General features: G+C 36.6%; 1 protein-coding gene across 11 annotated transcripts in view; it reads right to left on the reverse strand.

Moving 5' to 3' along the window:
• The window catches only part of Sclt1 (sodium channel and clathrin linker 1), a 222,541-nt gene that overhangs the window by 100,659 nt on the left and 104,522 nt on the right, over positions 1 to 17,360 (reverse strand). For 8 of the 11 annotated variants that reach the window (XM_045131671.1, XM_045131667.1, XM_045131669.1 and 5 more), the window contains 3 exons: positions 8,619 to 8,796; positions 8,319 to 8,402; positions 5,519 to 5,617 (listed from right to left, as the gene is read on the reverse strand). In XM_045131671.1, the coding sequence (XP_044987606.1) occupies positions 5,519 to 5,617; positions 8,319 to 8,402; positions 8,619 to 8,796 (361 nt within the window). The remainder of the gene's footprint in view (positions 1 to 5,518; positions 5,618 to 8,318; positions 8,403 to 8,618; positions 8,797 to 17,360) is intronic. The other 3 variants (XM_045131674.1, XM_045131673.1, XM_045131666.1) reach the window with 1 other exon arrangement.

The following is a 17,360-nucleotide window of genomic DNA, read 5'->3' on the forward strand; positions in this document are numbered from 1 at the left end:
GTGGGATATCCTTAAATATCCTAATATCCAGATCACTGGAATATCAGAAGGAGAAGAAATTCAGACCAAAGTCATGGAGAACTTATTTAACAAAGTAATTGAAGAAAACTTCCCCACTCTCTCAAAAGAAAGTCACATCAAGATACAAGAAGCTAACAGAACTCCAAACAGATTGGACCAAAGGAGAAACTCTCCAAGACATATTGTCATTAAGAATCTAAACATTGACACCAAAGACAAATTCCTAAAAGCAGCTAGGGAAAAACAACACACCACTTTTAAAGGTAACCCCATCAGAATTACTTTAGACTTCTCAATGGAAACCCTGAAAACCAGAAGGGCCTGGAATGAAACACTGCAAAGTCTAAGAACCTATGGCTTCCAATCCAAACTACTCTACCCAGCTAAAGTATCGCTCATAATAGATGATGAAAGAAAAACTTTCCATGACAAAACTCAGCTTTACAATTATATGCACACAAAACCAAACCTACAGAGAGTCTTTCAGGAAATTTTCCACATAGAAGAATCAAATAATCAAACTCAACTGCCTACAAGAAGCAAATCACATTAACCAAACTCAGAGAAGGCACAAAAAACTTCAAAGTCCATGAAAACACCAAACCACATATACCTACACAATAAGGCAGGGATCAAATCAAATCAAATCTCACTGTCATTACCCCAAATATTAATGGCCTTAATTCACCAATCAAGACACAAGCTAGTAGGATGGATCAGAAAATTTGACCCTTCAATCTGTTGTCTTCAAGAAACCCACCTCACCACTGAAGACAGAGACCTCCTCAGGGTGAAAGGGTGGAAAACAATATTCCAAGCAATGGGAATAAGAAACAAGCAGGCACAGCTATATTAATATTGAACAAAATGGACTTCAAACCAAAAATAATCAAAAAGGCAAAGAAGGCCACTTCCTATTTATCAAGGGAACAATCCATCAAGAGGCTATTACAATCATAAATCTGTATGCACCAAAGTTCATAAAGCAAAACCTACTTGACAATAAAACAGAAATAACCACCAACACCATCATAGTTGGGGATTTCAATGCACAATTATCAATAATAATAATAATATAATAATAATAATAGACAGATCATCCAAGCAGAAACTCAACAGGGAAGTAAGAGAGCTCAACAAAACCATAGATCAATTAGACCTAACAGAAATCTACAGAACATTCCATCCCAAATTCACAGACCACACATTCTTCTTAAGCAGCCCATGGAACATTCTCTAAAAGAGATCATATACTGAGTCACAAAGCCTGCCTCCATATATTCAGGAAGATTTACATAATCTGCATGATATCAGATCACAATGAAATGACAAAGCTTTTGTATAGCAAAAATAGAGCAAAGAGACAACCTACAAAATGGGAGAACATCTTTGCCAGCTACACATCTGACAGAGGATTAATATCCAGAATATACAAAGACCTCAGGAAACAAAACAATAAGAAACCCAACTTAAAAAAAAAAGGGCTATGGAAATAAATAGTTCTCAAAGAAGGAATACAGATGGTCTATAAACATCTAAAAAAGTGCTACATCTTTAGCCATCAGGGAATTGCAAATTAAAACTATTTTAAGATTCTATCTCACTCCTGTCAGAATGGCTATCATCAAGAAAAAAAATTATCATAAATGTTGGCAAAGATGCGGAAAAAGGGGAACCCTTTTACACTGTCGGTGGGAATGTAGTCTGTTACACCCACTGTGGATATCAGTGTGGAGGTTCTTAAGACAATTAAAAATAGAATTACCATATGATCCAGCTATAGCACTCCTAGGCATAGATCCTAATGACTCTTCTCACTACCCAGAGATACTTACACTACCATGTTTATTGCTGCTGTATTCACAATAACTAGGAAATGGAACCAGTCTAGATATGCCTCAACAGGTGAATGGACAATAAAGAAGTGGTACATTTACACAATGGAGTTCTATTCAGCGGTAAAGAAAAATGAAATTATTAAATTTGCAGGGAAATGGATGGATCTGGAAAGGATTATACTAAGTGAGGTAACCCAGGCTCAGAAAACCAAAGGCCACATGTCCTCTCCCACATGTGGTTCCTAGCTACACATGTGTAGACTTGTGTGTGAGCTGGACCCAAAGATCGGTAGCAAAGGGCAGTAAGCTAGAAAAAATCTATATGGGATGAGGAAAGGAGTTTAGGGGATGAAACTTTATATATGTAAGTAGAACAGATTATAGGGAGTGGAATGGCCAAAGTGAGGCCAGGGGAAGAGATTAAGTAAGAGAAAGGTGGAGGGAGGGTCAATCAAAATTCAAGATATTCTGATTAAGACATATGAAAGCCTGCTTTTTTGGGATAATGGCACATCCAAAAGCCTTAGACTACTACTACACAATTTTCAGTGCCAGGGATGGGATACTTTCCAGGAAGTCGCTGGCCAGGGAGGACCCTGTTCCTTTCAAAACATTACAGTCTATTGCCAAGGTCCTTGGTTTCCCATGATTAACAGATGGTAAGACCCTATTACTGAAGGCTTCACATGCCTGGGTGGCAAGGTCACAGAAATCCAGCTGGGGTTGAGCTGAAAACCTCCTTCCTGTAGACCAGCTGACTGAAAGGTAGAAAAAGCTGCATTGTAGGCAGCCTATGGGAGACAGAAACCATCAGCAGTGAAAACAATGGACACTGGAAGCCTCAAGTTTGGCCAGCTAGGCCAAATGACCAAATGGGTGCAATAGTGTCATGTCTGGTCTAGGGGAAACCAACTGTTCTCTAATCAGACTGGAGGGCCACTGTATGGGAAGGAATACATGCCTGGTACTGAAAACCTAATCAAAAACATATGGTAGGGGAGGTAGTGATCCTTAGGGATATAAATCCTGCTCTTGTCTGGTAAAATGCATATATTATGCTCAACAAACTGCCCTGTAAATGCTATACTTAATGTTCATATTCATATATTAATGTTACTCTCACTTTTGGTTAGAGAAGCTTCTGTTTTCAGATGGTGGTGCCCACTGGGGTAATCCAAAAGGCACCATACTGATGAGAAGAAGGGATGGAGGAGTTTCAGCACTGAAACATCTCTATTACATCCTCCAAAGCTCAGAGTCCATTGTGGAAGAGGTGGTAGAAAGATGTAAGAGCCAAAGGAAGGGTACGACTCCCTATTATGCGACTGTCTAGAGAGAAATTTGTCCCAATATCCACAACATCACAGTTCGTAGCAAAACCCTCATAATAGAAGAAAAAGATGATGACATCAAAATAAAAGAGAGACTAATGGAGAAAGGGAGGGATATTATGGAGAGTGGAGTTGTGAAGGGGAAAGTGGGGGAGGGAAGGGAATTATTATGGTTTACTGTCTGTAAGGATAGATGTCTATATAATAAAATTATACATTAAAAAAAGAACTTTTGCTTAATGTGGATTTCAGTAATACTTTGTCATGATTACAAACAAAAGTAAAAAAATCATTAACGCCTTTAAAATTATTAGATGAATATAGGCAAATATACATGCTGTGTTTATTGTATAATGTACAGAGTATGAGCAAATACATATTCCTCATTATAGAACACACTCTTGGAAAGTTCAAATACTATAGAATATACAACGTGAAGTGTCATTAAAAATACTTTCCAGGGTTGGAACATTTAAAGGTTGATGTATGTATCTTTGTTTCACACATCACATGGATAGTTAAACGAAAGTTAAAAAAAAAAAAAGAGATTAAACTTGATTATCTCAATTTGGGGTCTGTAATTTTTTACTTATTTATTTGTAGCAGAGAGATAGAACAGAGAGAGAAAGAGTGAGACAGGAAGACAGAAAGAGAGAATATGGAAGTGTCAAGGCTTCTTGACACTGTAAATAAACTCCAGATGCATGTGTATCATTAGGCTTTGCAGGCCAAGTGCCTTAAGTGCTGAGCCACATTTCCAGTAACTGTCTTTTATATATTCATATTTTTCATTTATTTTTACCATGGGCATATATTACTTGGAGCTCATTATTACCTGGAACTTATTCTGTAGCCACACTCATGGCAATCCTCCTACTTCAGCCTTTAAAATGCTGGTATTAATGGTGTGAGCTGACACACTCAGATAACAAATACTACTTTTAGGAACACTTTTACAAAGGTTGTGTTTAAAAACAATTGACAGCCGTGTGTCCTGAAAGAGGGTAGAGACAACAAAGTGCTTGGGCATAGGAAGTGCTCAATAACTACTTCCTGAGTGAATAGCTAGTACAGCAGGGAAGCCAGGGTACCAGAAATCCTCAGCAACCCACAAGTAAAGTTCTGGGACTTATAAAGTAAGTTTAATTTCAAACACATTGAGCCTCAGATTGCCAGACTTCTGTGTACTTCTACAGATAATTAACTAGAATTTAGGAGGTAATATATACTCAGGTTTATAAAGGTGTTTGGAATGAATATAAAGATTACAATACTTTTGAAAAACTTCACTAATGTAAATGACAACCCAATCAACATTAAAGTTTACGTATTTTATTTTAGGATTAGAAAATACAACTAGATTGCTAACAAATGGTAAATACTTTGATAATATATACAAAATTTATTATTATTTATTAGAAATGTCTTCAAAGTTACTTGAGGCTAGGGTCCAAAGTTAAAGTCTTTTTAAACCTATATATACAGCATGGTTATTATCAGAAAGCATAATAAAGGTTTGATTTGGACTCTGTCTCAAATTCAATTTTTTTTTCTTTTTCGAGGTAGGGTCTCACTCTAGCCCAGGCTGACCCTGAATTTACTACATAGTCTCAGGGTGGCCTCGAACGCTCAGCTTTCCTCCTACCTCTGCTCAAATTCAAATTTTTATCTTGAGCAATTATCAGTTTTGCTCAGATAATGACAAAATAAAGTCACAGGCTGCTTACCAACAAGGTTTGTTATGAGAAATGCCATGCTTATTGGTTTTACATTATGAACATCTAACATACCCTTACACAAGCCGTAGAGGGTCAGCCTATTAAACATATAGACTGCACAGTATAGCCTGTTGCTCATAAGGCTACAAAACTCTCCAGCATGTTACTGGCCTGAGTAATATGTGTAAGGGGCATTTGTATACCTGAACGTACTGAATTGGAAAAGGTATTATAAATATTCTAGGCATAGGAATTCTTCACAGCCATTGTAGTGTCATGAGATCACTGTCATATATCCAGTTTGTTCTTGACCAAAATATCATTCTGGTTACATAACACTGTAACTGATCTCTAAACTGACACATTTGCAATGATTTTGCAAGAATGAAAATTCTATCACTTAATTGTTCAGAAGAAAGCAAATATATTAACTTTATTATTTTTAAGCTGATGTTATTAAAACTACTTTGAAATTATAATCCACTTAGGAGAGAAATAATATTGCTTACAAAAATGTATCTTAAAAATATACCATTTTAATTATAAAGTAGGATTCAGTTTTAATTAGGACTTAAATTTTGTATTTTAAATAAAATTAAAAACCCCTTACTTCTTTTCTGGCTTTTATGGAGGCATCTTGAAGAAGCTGAGAAATTGTTTTTTTCATTTTCTCTCTGTCTTCTTCTTTTTGTTTTTCTTCAAGCAGAACCTTCATTAAAAAAGCATTCCATGTTTTAGATCACATCATTATCAGTAAAGATATGTTAAAATGGGTCACTTTTTTAACAGCAATATCTCATTCTAAATTCATAGGAAACTTCCATTAAAAGATCTTGCATAAGTCAAAATAGATATTAGGTTTTTCTATATAGCACTTACCCTAGTCCTAACTGAAAATCTACTTTCTTTGGTATTTATTTCAGTCAGTATTTCCTATCACTTTTCTAAAAGTAAGTCATCTTCTCCATATATTCTATTGTTGGAAGAAGCTCTTGACTTTCTCCTTGTTTGACATTATCCAAATCAAGACCTTCATTCCCTCCCAACTCAGACACTGCGGATACAACCTACTTTATCCTTGAGATGTTTTCATCTTCCAGTGAAATCCCACTTCTCATTGTGGTCACACTTCAATCCTTTGTGTCCCTGTAGAGCAAGCCTCTAAAATTTCCTTGTCTCAAACCCTTTTGCTCTTACTAGTCTCTTAAACTTTTTCCTGTCATAATCTTCATAGTGATTATCTGAATCAATTTTTAGTCTTCAGCTTTATGTATCAGTGGCCACTGAAGTAACTGATTGCATTCTTCTTGCTTGGCTCTCCTTCCTAGGACCCTGTCACACACAATACTGGCTTTCCCCACCTAATCCATTAGGACTATTTAGTTGTTTTGCTGACTTCCTTTTCTTAATACAGCATCATCCAGCACTGTTTTCAATGTCCATCTGATGCTGAGTTAAAAAAATCTTTTGATTTTAAACACACATGTATATATACATACATATACATATAGACAATTCCCAAATTTATGTCACTAAGCCAAACATCTTTCTCAGCAGGGAACTCTTCCAATTTGGCCAGATGGAATCGCTTTCCTCCTACTAATACGTGTAAGTAGCTGGCCCTGTGTCCTGACCAACCATTTTCAAAAGACAACATGCACATTCTCCTTTCTGAATTTTTTTTTTTTTTGAGGCAATCCCAAGAGACTGGCCTTTTTTTTTTTTTTTTTTTTTTTTTTAATGTGAGAGCGAGAGAGCAAGAGCAAGTAAGAGAGAGAGAGAGAGAGAGAGAATTGGTATGCTGGGCCCTCCAGCCACTGCAACTGAACTCAAACTCCAGATGTGTGCGTTATCTTGTGTGCATGTGCAGCCTTGTGTACTTGCATCACCTTGTGCATCTGGACCTGGAGAGTCAAACATGGGTCCTTGGGCTTTGCAGGCAAGTGCTTTAACACAAAGCCATTTCTCTAGCCCATCCTCTCTGTTTAAGGTAAGATACATTTCTTCCAGCCTAAATGAGCAAGATACTGGGAAATAGCAGCTATCATGATTTAACAACTTAGAAGGATGACTCAGGACAACGAAGAAGGGGCTGCATTTCATGCTTGTCTGACAAGTCCAGAAAATCCTTGAATAAGCAACTGCAAGAGGCAAACCTTCTAGCAATTAAGCAATGTTTCAAAGGGAAAGCTAATACCATAGCCACAGATTGCTTTTTTAAGTATCTGGTGACCTAGGATGTGGAGAGAAGATCTGGAGGAAGAGGCAATGGCACCTCTAAAATGTTCTCTCCAATGTTAACCACATTAATCTGAGTTAAGAGTGACCATACAACTAGGGGTAAAGATAAACTTTGTTCTGTCCTTACATTCTCTAGTTAACTCGGTGTTTAGTAGAGTTGCCAAGCATATTGCGTTTATTGTGCAGAGATGCATTCTTCTGGAGGTGCTGGGGATTGAATGCATGCCTCACACATGCTACATAAGCCTTCTGAGCTGTATCACCAGATGTACAGTATGCACTTAACTAGTCTAAGGACCTAAGAGATAGAATTCAAGTCACAGATGAGAATACTAGCTGAAAAGCATGATAAGCACTTTAGCAGCTCCACAGTTTGGACTGGAACAGTTACTTTCTTCTTTCATTTTCCCTCCCTCTCTCCTCCTTCCTTTCTTCCTTCCCACTCTCTTTTTCTTTTCCTTTCCTCCCTCTTCCTTCCTTTCTTTCTTTTTTTTTTTTTTGTGATAGGGTCTCCCTATGTTGGCCTTATTACCTTGATCCTCTTGTTTTAACACACTCAGGCTTGGGATTATAGGTAAGTGCTACCATATCCAGCTTCATCTTTTTTCTTTCTTTCCCAATTTTAATAACTAACTGAAAAATCTTCAACCATATAAACAACAATGCACTTGCTTTATACCCTTCATAGTTCCTACTAGGAATTCTGTACATACTACATACTTCATAAATATGTAAATAAATAAATGATATATAGCAGGCTCTACAAAAAGGCAGTAACATTAAAAAATCTAGGCACTTGTGCCTTTTTAAAATAAAAATATTTTTATTTATTTTGGGGGGAGGAGGAGACAGAGACAGGAAATAGGTATATACCAGGTCCTCCTGCCACTGCAAATGAACTCCAGGTATATGCACCATTTTGTGCATTTGGCTTTACATGGGCACTGGGGAATCAAACCCAGGCTGCCAGGCTTTATATGCACTTTTAACTACTGAGATACCTCTCCAGCCCTTTGCACTTTGTCTTCTATAAAGTATACAGCATCATATGGAAATAGCTACAAGGCAAAAAACAAGACATATGACAACATAGAGATCAGAATAGCAAGAGACATTAAAGAATAAGCAGGATGTGAGGAATCTAGCTAAATCTTTCAAGCTAAGTTTACCTCTGGGAGCTCAGCTTCTGTTGACTTCGAACAAGAGTCTTCTGATTCAACTGGACAAAATCCAGGGTACACTGTGGTAAAGGACTATGACAGTTCAGGGAATGAATAGTTACACAGGGATTGAGGACATGAGAAAATCCTGTTGTTTAAATATTAATTCTGGGAGAGGATGGTTGCACCATATAAGTAAGGAGTACTTTTGTTGCATGCATTTATTCTACACCTAATGATTTCCTATCAGGTCATGTGGGAGATGCTCACCATTTTATTCCTTATGAACACATCTGTAAGTTTTCTTACCTGATTTTTTTTAAGGTTAGCTTCTTCTAAGAGTTGCATGCTATCTCTGGCTCTTGCAATAGCCTCGTACTTCTCTTTTTCTGTTACACTGTACTTTGCATGTAGCTCCATGGTCTGTTTCTCCAGATGTGTTTTCTGAGTTCTTAACAGGCTGACTTCATCAAGTGCTGCACATAATCTAGAAATTAGTAATCACATTGTGACAGTTTTTAAAGGAAAGGCAGGAGATAAGAGATATACTACGCATCTATATTGACATTGTCAATAGTTTTTACATTTTTTTTTTTTTCATTTCAATTCTTGTTATAGTTCTATAAAGTAGGTCTTCTCTCCACGTTAAAGAATCAACATATGTAGAGGTTCAGCCTTTAAGATCATAAAAAGAATAGTGGTGCTGAGATTCTCACCCCAACTATGTCATATTTTAGTTTTACACCTCATGAGAATATTAAAGAGCAAATACTTAAAGACAGCAATTCTTTATATTTTCATAGTTACTCTTTTGTTTATTATTTATATCTAGGCATCTATATAGGGGGCTTTTATTACCTTTCCTATCTTCTATTAAGGTAAGCCAAGTTAACTTATTAATGTATATCTAAAAACTTTTGTCCTTGTTCACAATTATATACACATTGGCACACATAAATATCTACTTATACTTTTCTGAACATCACTTCAGGGATTACAAAAATAAAATCATACTATAACCTTCTGCACTTTTAAAACTTAATATTGTACAAAAGTCAATTAAGAAATATAAGCGAAAGCATTTCTTTCCCCAGTTTGATGAATTAACCTTTGCTTCACTGTTAATTGGCTTTTTCCCCCTGACTTCTGCATAGCTTAAGAATGTTTTCTTATGTTTGCAGTTTGAGACAATTTTGCTCTTTGAATTTCTTCTTGCGAATTTTTCCCAATGACTTGTCTATTTGCTTTATTATGAGAACTCCTCTCATTCTATTCAGTATGTTGTATATATTTTGCCAAATTACTTTTCCTTTTAGTCTTTTTTTTTTTTTTTTTTTTGAGGCAAGCCCAGGAGACTGAAGTTTTTTTTTTTTTTTTTGAGAGAGCAAAAGCAAGAGAAAGAGAGAATTGGTGTGCCAGGGCCTCCAGCCACTGTAATCAGACTCCAGATGCATGTGCCCCTGGTGTGCATGTACAACCTTGCATATGCATCACCTTGTGTGTGTGCATTACATGGGATGTGGGGAGAGTCAAACATGGGTCCTTAGGCTTCACAGATAAATACCTTAACCACTATGCAATCTCTCTAGCCCTCTTTTAAAGTCTTTATTCATGTGTTTGTGTATATATGTTACATATGTACCATGCAAACATGTTACATATGTACCATGCATGGTGTGTATGTGGAGGTCAGAGGGCAACTTCAATGTGTTGGTGCTCCCCCTACTTTGAGCAGGGTCTCTTGTAGTACAAATGAACTACTAGATCACAAAGGAACCTCAAACTAGCTGCCATGTGAGCTTTGGATGCTCCTGCCTGTACCTCCCATTGTCATAGGTACATTGGGATCACAGGTCACATTGATCTCACCTTATGTGGGTGCTAAGGAATTGAACCTGGGAGAGTAGACTGTGCAAGTGTTTTTTGATCACTAAGCAATCTTACCAGCACCAAAATTATTTTTTTTCTTGCTTACTGATTTAATAAATTTTCACAATACAGATAAACTTGATGAATTTTCAATGTTTGAAATTTTAGATTTTAAAGAAATCTTACGTAGCTATAACTATTGCCAGTAAACATTTTCCTTATTGTGGTGGTTTGATTAAGGTTTTCCCCAAAACTTAGGTATTCTGAATGCTAGGTTCCCAGCAAATGGCGATTTGGGAATTAACACCTCTTATAGGTAGTATATTGCTGGGGGTGAGCTTATGGATATTGGTCAGCTTCCTCTTGCCAGTGTTTGGCACACTCTTCTGTTGCTCTTGTCTATCTGATACAGGCCAGGAGGTGATGTCCACCCTCTGCTCAGACCACCATTTCCTCCTGCCATTATGGAGCATCCCCTTGAGTCTGTAAGCCAAAATAAACCTTTGCTCCCAACGCACTGCTCTTGGTTGGATGTTTTCTAACAACAACGTGAACCTGACTGCAACAGTAAAGTTGGTACCGAGAAATGGTTTCATTGCTGCTACAATCCTGACTGTGGATTTGGCCTTTTGGAACTGCTTTATAGGAGGAATGTGGAAGGATTTAAATCTTGGCCTAAGAGATGCCTTGCAGTGCTGTTAAGTACAGCTTGTCTGGCCAGTGTTGAAAGACCTGAATGCAGTAAGAACTATGGACTGTGACATTTGGCTTACGAGGGTTAGAAAGAGCTTTGCCTGGGCAGGGCTGGAAGCAGGTTGTGTGAGAGGCTTGCTGCGGCATAACCATGTTCTGAGAACTTGTGCAGGGTTGCATTGCATAGAAATGGCCTGGTGTGAGCAGAGGGATATGACACAGAAATGAAATCTTTGGTCCAAAACTGCTACCCATTCAGATGCAATTGTTTGAGAGATTACAACCATTGAGATTGGGCCGGCTGGCCTGTACTAGGACAGCAGGAAGAATGCAGACTCTTTGGAAGGAGCTTGAATGCTCCTGTCCTTCAAAGTCAGCCTTATTCCCCCCTGGATTAACAAACTGACACCCCACCTGGTATTACAGACTATAAGAAATGTAGGAAAGAGAGGGTCACTGAATTTGCAACAGTCTTGTGTTTTGGAAATGGCCATGGGCAGTGTGAAACAGATTTGCCTGATTTTGTGTGTGGAGATCCAAAGAAGCTGTGAAGATGATCTGTTGGTTACAGTGGAGACCCAGTGGAGATGCTGGGCCCATGAGATGGTTACTAAGGAGAGTTGCTGGCCCCAGTTGAAATTTTCCAGGACTATGAGTAACTAAATGAAGGGACAGAATTGGAACTCCAGAGACTTGTTGCTGGTTAGACTTATCAGACTTTGAGACTTGTCACTAGACTTGTCATTGTTGGACTTGGAGCTGCAGAATTTGATGTTTGCCCTAGTTGTTTTAAATCTTGTATTGGTTGAATATTTTTGTGCTATACCCAATGCCATGTTTTACAGTGTAGATGTTCACTCTGTGCCATTATGTTTTTTTTTTTTTTTTTTGTATTATGGCTCAGATAAAACACTTTGGAATATGAGGATGTTTGAACATCATTGGTATTGATAAAAACTATTGGGACTTTTAAAGTTGGACCAAATGCATTGCATTTTGTATCATGCATGGTTATCAATTTATGAGGCCAGGAGCAGAATGTGGTGATTTGATTCAGGTGTTCCCCATAAACTTAGGTATTTTGAATGCTACGTTCCTAGGTGATGGTGATTTGGAAATTATCACCTACTGGAGGCAATGTGTTATTGGGAGCGTGCTTCTGGGTGTTATAGCCAGATTCCTCTTGCCAGTGTTTGGTATACTCTCCTGTTGCTCTTGTCCATCGGTTGTTGGCCAGGAGGTAATGTTCACCCTCTGCTCATGCCACTGCTTCCCTCTGCCATCATGGAGCTTCCCCTCAAGTCTGTAAGCCAAAATAAACTTTTCCCCACAAGTTGCTTTCTGTCAGGTGTTTTCTGCCAACGATGTGAACTGGACTACAACAATTATAATCCTTGTGGTATTATACTCATTTAAATTATATAATTTTCTTTGACAAAAAATGAATTAAAGCCAATTCATAGCTATTTAACACACCCACACACAAACTTCCTTGCATACAATTGCTAGAAAATTAACATAACATTGTTTGATAGAAATGCTTAGTTTATAAACACCATTTTATATGGCTATATAAACAATAATTTACATATTAAAAATTAATTTATAAACATTTAGGAATAAATCATTTTATGATAAATCAAGTCCATTGTGAAAAAAATTTTATCACTGTGATAATTATGCCCCTTTCTCCTGACTTGTGTTTTATTAAGCCCATTAATGTTACAAAATCATACTGTTATTGTTGAGAATGAGTGTAATGTATTAGTCTTACAACTAGACTAGCTCTCTTATAAATTAAATTGACTGTTTTCATTCAAGATCCTATCAAAGTTAAAAATTAAAATTAGTTTGAATTTTTTAGGATGAGGTTACCTCTAATTTGAAAGAAAATTTTATAAACTAAAACAATGAACTTGAAGTTAGATCCTAGATAATATTATTATCATGTTTAACCTTAAAGAACCTACAGTTAAGTAGGTTAACTGCTCCAACACATAAAAACAGAATATGTTAGACTGAGAAGTCAAAGTTGCTGGGTGTGGTGGTGCATGCCTTTAATACCAGCACTCAGGAGGCAGAGGATTGCCACCATAAGATTACATAGCAAATTTCAGGTCAGCTTGGGCTAGAATGAGACCCTACCTCAGAAAAACAAAATCAAAAACAAAACAAAACAAAAAAGTCAAAGTAAATTCTACTTATGGCAATCCTGTGTATCTTTCAATCTCAAAATCTTTATGTTCTAATAATTTCCATTCCTTTATTTTACTTTTAAAAATCATCAACTTATTCTTCATATAATACTAACTTTGACATGTAGCACTGGCTAAAGGAATATGTAATAAGATTTATGAAATTGAATTTCTTTTTAAATTTATTTTTATTACTTATGGACATACTTAGTATATAAATACCACATGTTGGTACATCCTTTCCCTCATCCCTGCTTGTTATCCGAAGAGGCCCTCCTCGTTGGATATACAGGTCATCCCCATGGGGATTGTGACTCATGAATTCTGGGGGGCAACAGTCAGGTACGAGGGAGAGGCAATGTCTCTGTACATAGTGTCCTAACTTGTGGCTCTAACAATCTGAAATTGAATTTAAATTTTATCTATCTTACTTCCCAAACCCTCCATACTTCAGGCAACTATGTTTTCTTCCCATTAGTTTCCAATACTTAATAAGTTGATATTGTATATATGTAAGTACAATGATTGTGATGGGGAGGTAATATGATGGAGAATGGAATTTCAAAGGAGATAGTGTGGGGGGAGAGGGAGGGAATTAACATGGGATTTTTTTTATAATCATGGTAAATGCTAATAAAAAAAATAAAGATATATAAAAAAAACCCTCAAACAAACTGAAAAAAAAAAACTCCCTTATACTTAACAATTATAGACCCTTTCATTAGTCTCAAGTAAGCTGCTAAAATCAATTAGTTCTCAATGGCTATGAGCAAAGTAATTACATCTATTAACCTTCTGGAGAACAAGAAACAGAAATTCAAAGACACTAATTTTTTCCCTATATGCAGTAAATTTAGCTATGGATCTGTGACAAGAACTAAATATTCATTCATCCTTTCCTTTTATCTTTGCAAGGAGAAAGAGAGGTTAATTTTTGATGTATCCAGATTAGTAGACTATTTCTGTGCAGAAGAGGTTATAATCACCCAGCTTGGAATTTTCAGCTATAAAACATAATGTGAACTCACAAGCTATGAACATTCTACCTCTACTGGGTTACTAATGACAATTTTTAGGCATTTTAACAGAATATTAAGGATTAAGATGCAATAAAAACAAAATGAGTTTTTGCAGTAAGATACCAATCACACACACAGCCACAGAATACATTTAAAAGCAGTCCAGACCTTCAAAGATAATTAAAAATTATCCAGAAAATTATTTTACCAAGTATTTTTTTCTCTTGTTTATCTACCTTAGATCAATCTTTATATATTTATTTTCTTGCTTCAAAATGGAAAGAACATTTTGATCTGAAACTAAGAATGACTACACTGTTTTGGAAGAAAGGTAAAGGTAGGAAATAACTTCTCTGTAAAAGAAAAAGGTCTCATTGTTTCTTTAAAAACATTCACTAGTGCTTTATAGTCTATGTTGTATAATCTGAATTTATATATATATATATATATATATATATATATATATATATATATTTTTTTTTTTTTTTTCCTGAGGAAGGGTCTGCTACTGTTCAGGCTGGCCTTGAACTTAAGATCCTTTCTTAGGCTCTTAGTGCTGGGGTCACAGCCTGCACCCATACAAGCACATTACCTCTCTTGAAAATGGTCTGGTTTGGGTCTCTCAGGCAGCATCTGGATAGTTTTGGAGAAACTAATTGATATAAATACAAGGAGAGGAGGGAAAAATACAAAGGATATTATACAAAAATCATAGAAAAGACTGAGAGGGGAGACAAAGTAAAAAAGTAAATGAAAGACTGGGGTCAGGGAACGTAGAAGCGGGGGGGCAAGAAGGGAAATCTCAGGGCTGGAGAGACAGCTTAGTGATTAAGGTACTTGCCTGCAAATCCGGGTTCAATTCCCCAGGACCCACATACGTCAGATGTACCAAGTAGCACATGAGTCTGGAGTTCCTTTGCAGTGGCTAAAGGCCCTGACATACCCATTCTCTCTATCTCTCTGTCTCCTTGTCCCACCTCTCTCTCTCTCAAAGAAATAAAATAAATAAAAATTTAAAGAAAAGAAGGAAAATCCAAAATTCTCTTAGAAAACAACTAATTTTAAAGTTATTTTTTCTGGACATTTTTGGTAGTCTTACATTACAAAGTAAATATGGTTTCCACCTGCACTGCTACTGTCACTTTCCTCTATTAATCCTTCATTCTGTTCCCAAGGGATTTGAAGTAAGCTCTCTGTCTTGGCTGCTTTATGATCAGTTGGGGAAAAACAAGGGATTTTTGGAATAAAAGGCCTTGGCATGATATATACAGCTCCCTACCAGGGATATTACAGCCTGCTTCTAGTTCATGGAAACTAAAGGAAGGGCCTTTCTTCAGCCACAGGGCAGAGGAAGGAAGGACAGTTTCAAATAAATCCTCACAGGAGCTCAGTCAAGGTTTCTAGTTTTAGTTAAAACTGCCCCAGCCCTGGCTTCTTATTCATTTACCACTCTAGTTCAAACACCTGCCCTTGCCTTTTATTGCTATTATTGTTAGTCTGACTGTAACCTACAAATTTATTTCTGGTATATTTTGTGAACTGAAGTTAACAGCAAAAAGCCACAACTCTGCTAGAAATTTTACAAGGCTGACTGATGGGAATATCATGATTGTGGAGAGCTGTAATACTGCAAATTCAGAGATAAATTATTTTGGGCTATGTTTCTTCCCCTTAGTAGCCATTCATTGCCCAGCTGTCTGATCTAACATTTTCTTGACTATTAGAGAAAACTTTTGGAGTATATTAACAGACAACTAGCATCCATCAACCCAAAAGCTAATGTACAGCAGTTTCCCTCATCTACTTAACATTCCCACTAATTTATTTGGAAAATGCCTTGATGTTGACTTTCTTTGTGTTCTGTGAGTATAGAAGTTCATATAACCACTTCCACACTGGAAGTGTTTTTTAAGACAATCCAAATTGTTTCTTGGGCCACTGTCACTCCTACTCTGCTCAGAAAAAAATTTTCTCATTATTTTTGATGTGAGAGCTGTTTTTTTGTACCAACAATTTAAATACCTAATTTGTAGAAAATGTTTATTTCAATTTATCGGCAACATTTTTACATCAAGAGGTTTTTATAGAATATTTAGCCTGCATTATGTGATTCGAATAGCCTGGCCACCCATTATAAATCATTATTTGTTCTTCTCCATTCCAAATCTGTAGTGCTAAGTTGTTCTTCCATGTAGCTCTCCATTTCAGAACTTGAGAGCAGATACTACTGGTGTACCACATCTGTTATACCTGGCTTTCACTCTTTTTGGTAATGACAATATTGGACTTTGCTTGATCCTTTTGCTCCCAGGCAAACAGGGATGGGAAAATATGCTGCCACATGTTTCCCCAAACTCCTATATTCTTTTGTGTTCCAGAAAAGGGCTAACAGCAATCAAACCTGGTCTTCACATATTCCAGGACTCAAATCCACCCTTTCTCATTAAACTCATGCTTGCCTCACTTGTTTATCTGCCTATATAAAGTCTCAAACCCCTTCTTATTTTTTTAAAGTCTTCATTTATGAGCACTCTCCCTACAAAATTATCTCTGACATTTGCTTGGTACGTTTGGTCTTTTACATTATTAGAAAGTCCTTAAATTGCCCAGGCAAACCTTGAACATTTTGAATGAAATTATATTTTTTAGTCATGTTCCCATTACTCTCTTTCAAGCTCTTAGCTGGCTGACCAAGACTCATTTAACTATACTGTAGAGTAATAATCTTCCTTTAAGAATTTAGAGCCACATGTGATGGCACATAACTTTAATCCCAGAACTTGGGAGGCAGAAGTAAGAAGATCTATGAGTTCAAGACAACCCTAACTACCTGAAAAGGCAAAAACATAAAAAAAAAAAAAAAAAAGAATTTAATCACATCAATGTTTGAAGGTCACACAGGGATAGTGAAGTGATTACAACATAAGTTATGCCCATCAATCAGTCTGAATTGCATTTTTTACTTACCTTTTAAAGACATATCTTAAATATTAGTACATAATGGAAAATGTTCCTTTCTGATAACATAATGAACATTTGATAATGCTTATTATGCTTTCGAACACATTTTCCATTATGTAAACTAAATCAATGTTATATACATATATATGTATATTTTTTGAGGTAGGGTCTCACTCTAGCTCAGGGTGGACTTAAACTCACAGTGATCCTCCTGCCTGCCTCTGCCTTCTAAGTGCTGGAATTAAAGGCATGCACTACCATGCCTGGCTCTTAATGTAATATATTTTAAGGAACATTTTGTCATATGTGGAAAT

Source organism: Jaculus jaculus, chromosome 12 (assembly GCF_020740685.1).
Source record: "Jaculus jaculus isolate mJacJac1 chromosome 12, mJacJac1.mat.Y.cur, whole genome shotgun sequence".
Lineage (NCBI taxonomy): Eukaryota > Metazoa > Chordata > Mammalia > Rodentia > Dipodidae > Jaculus > Jaculus jaculus.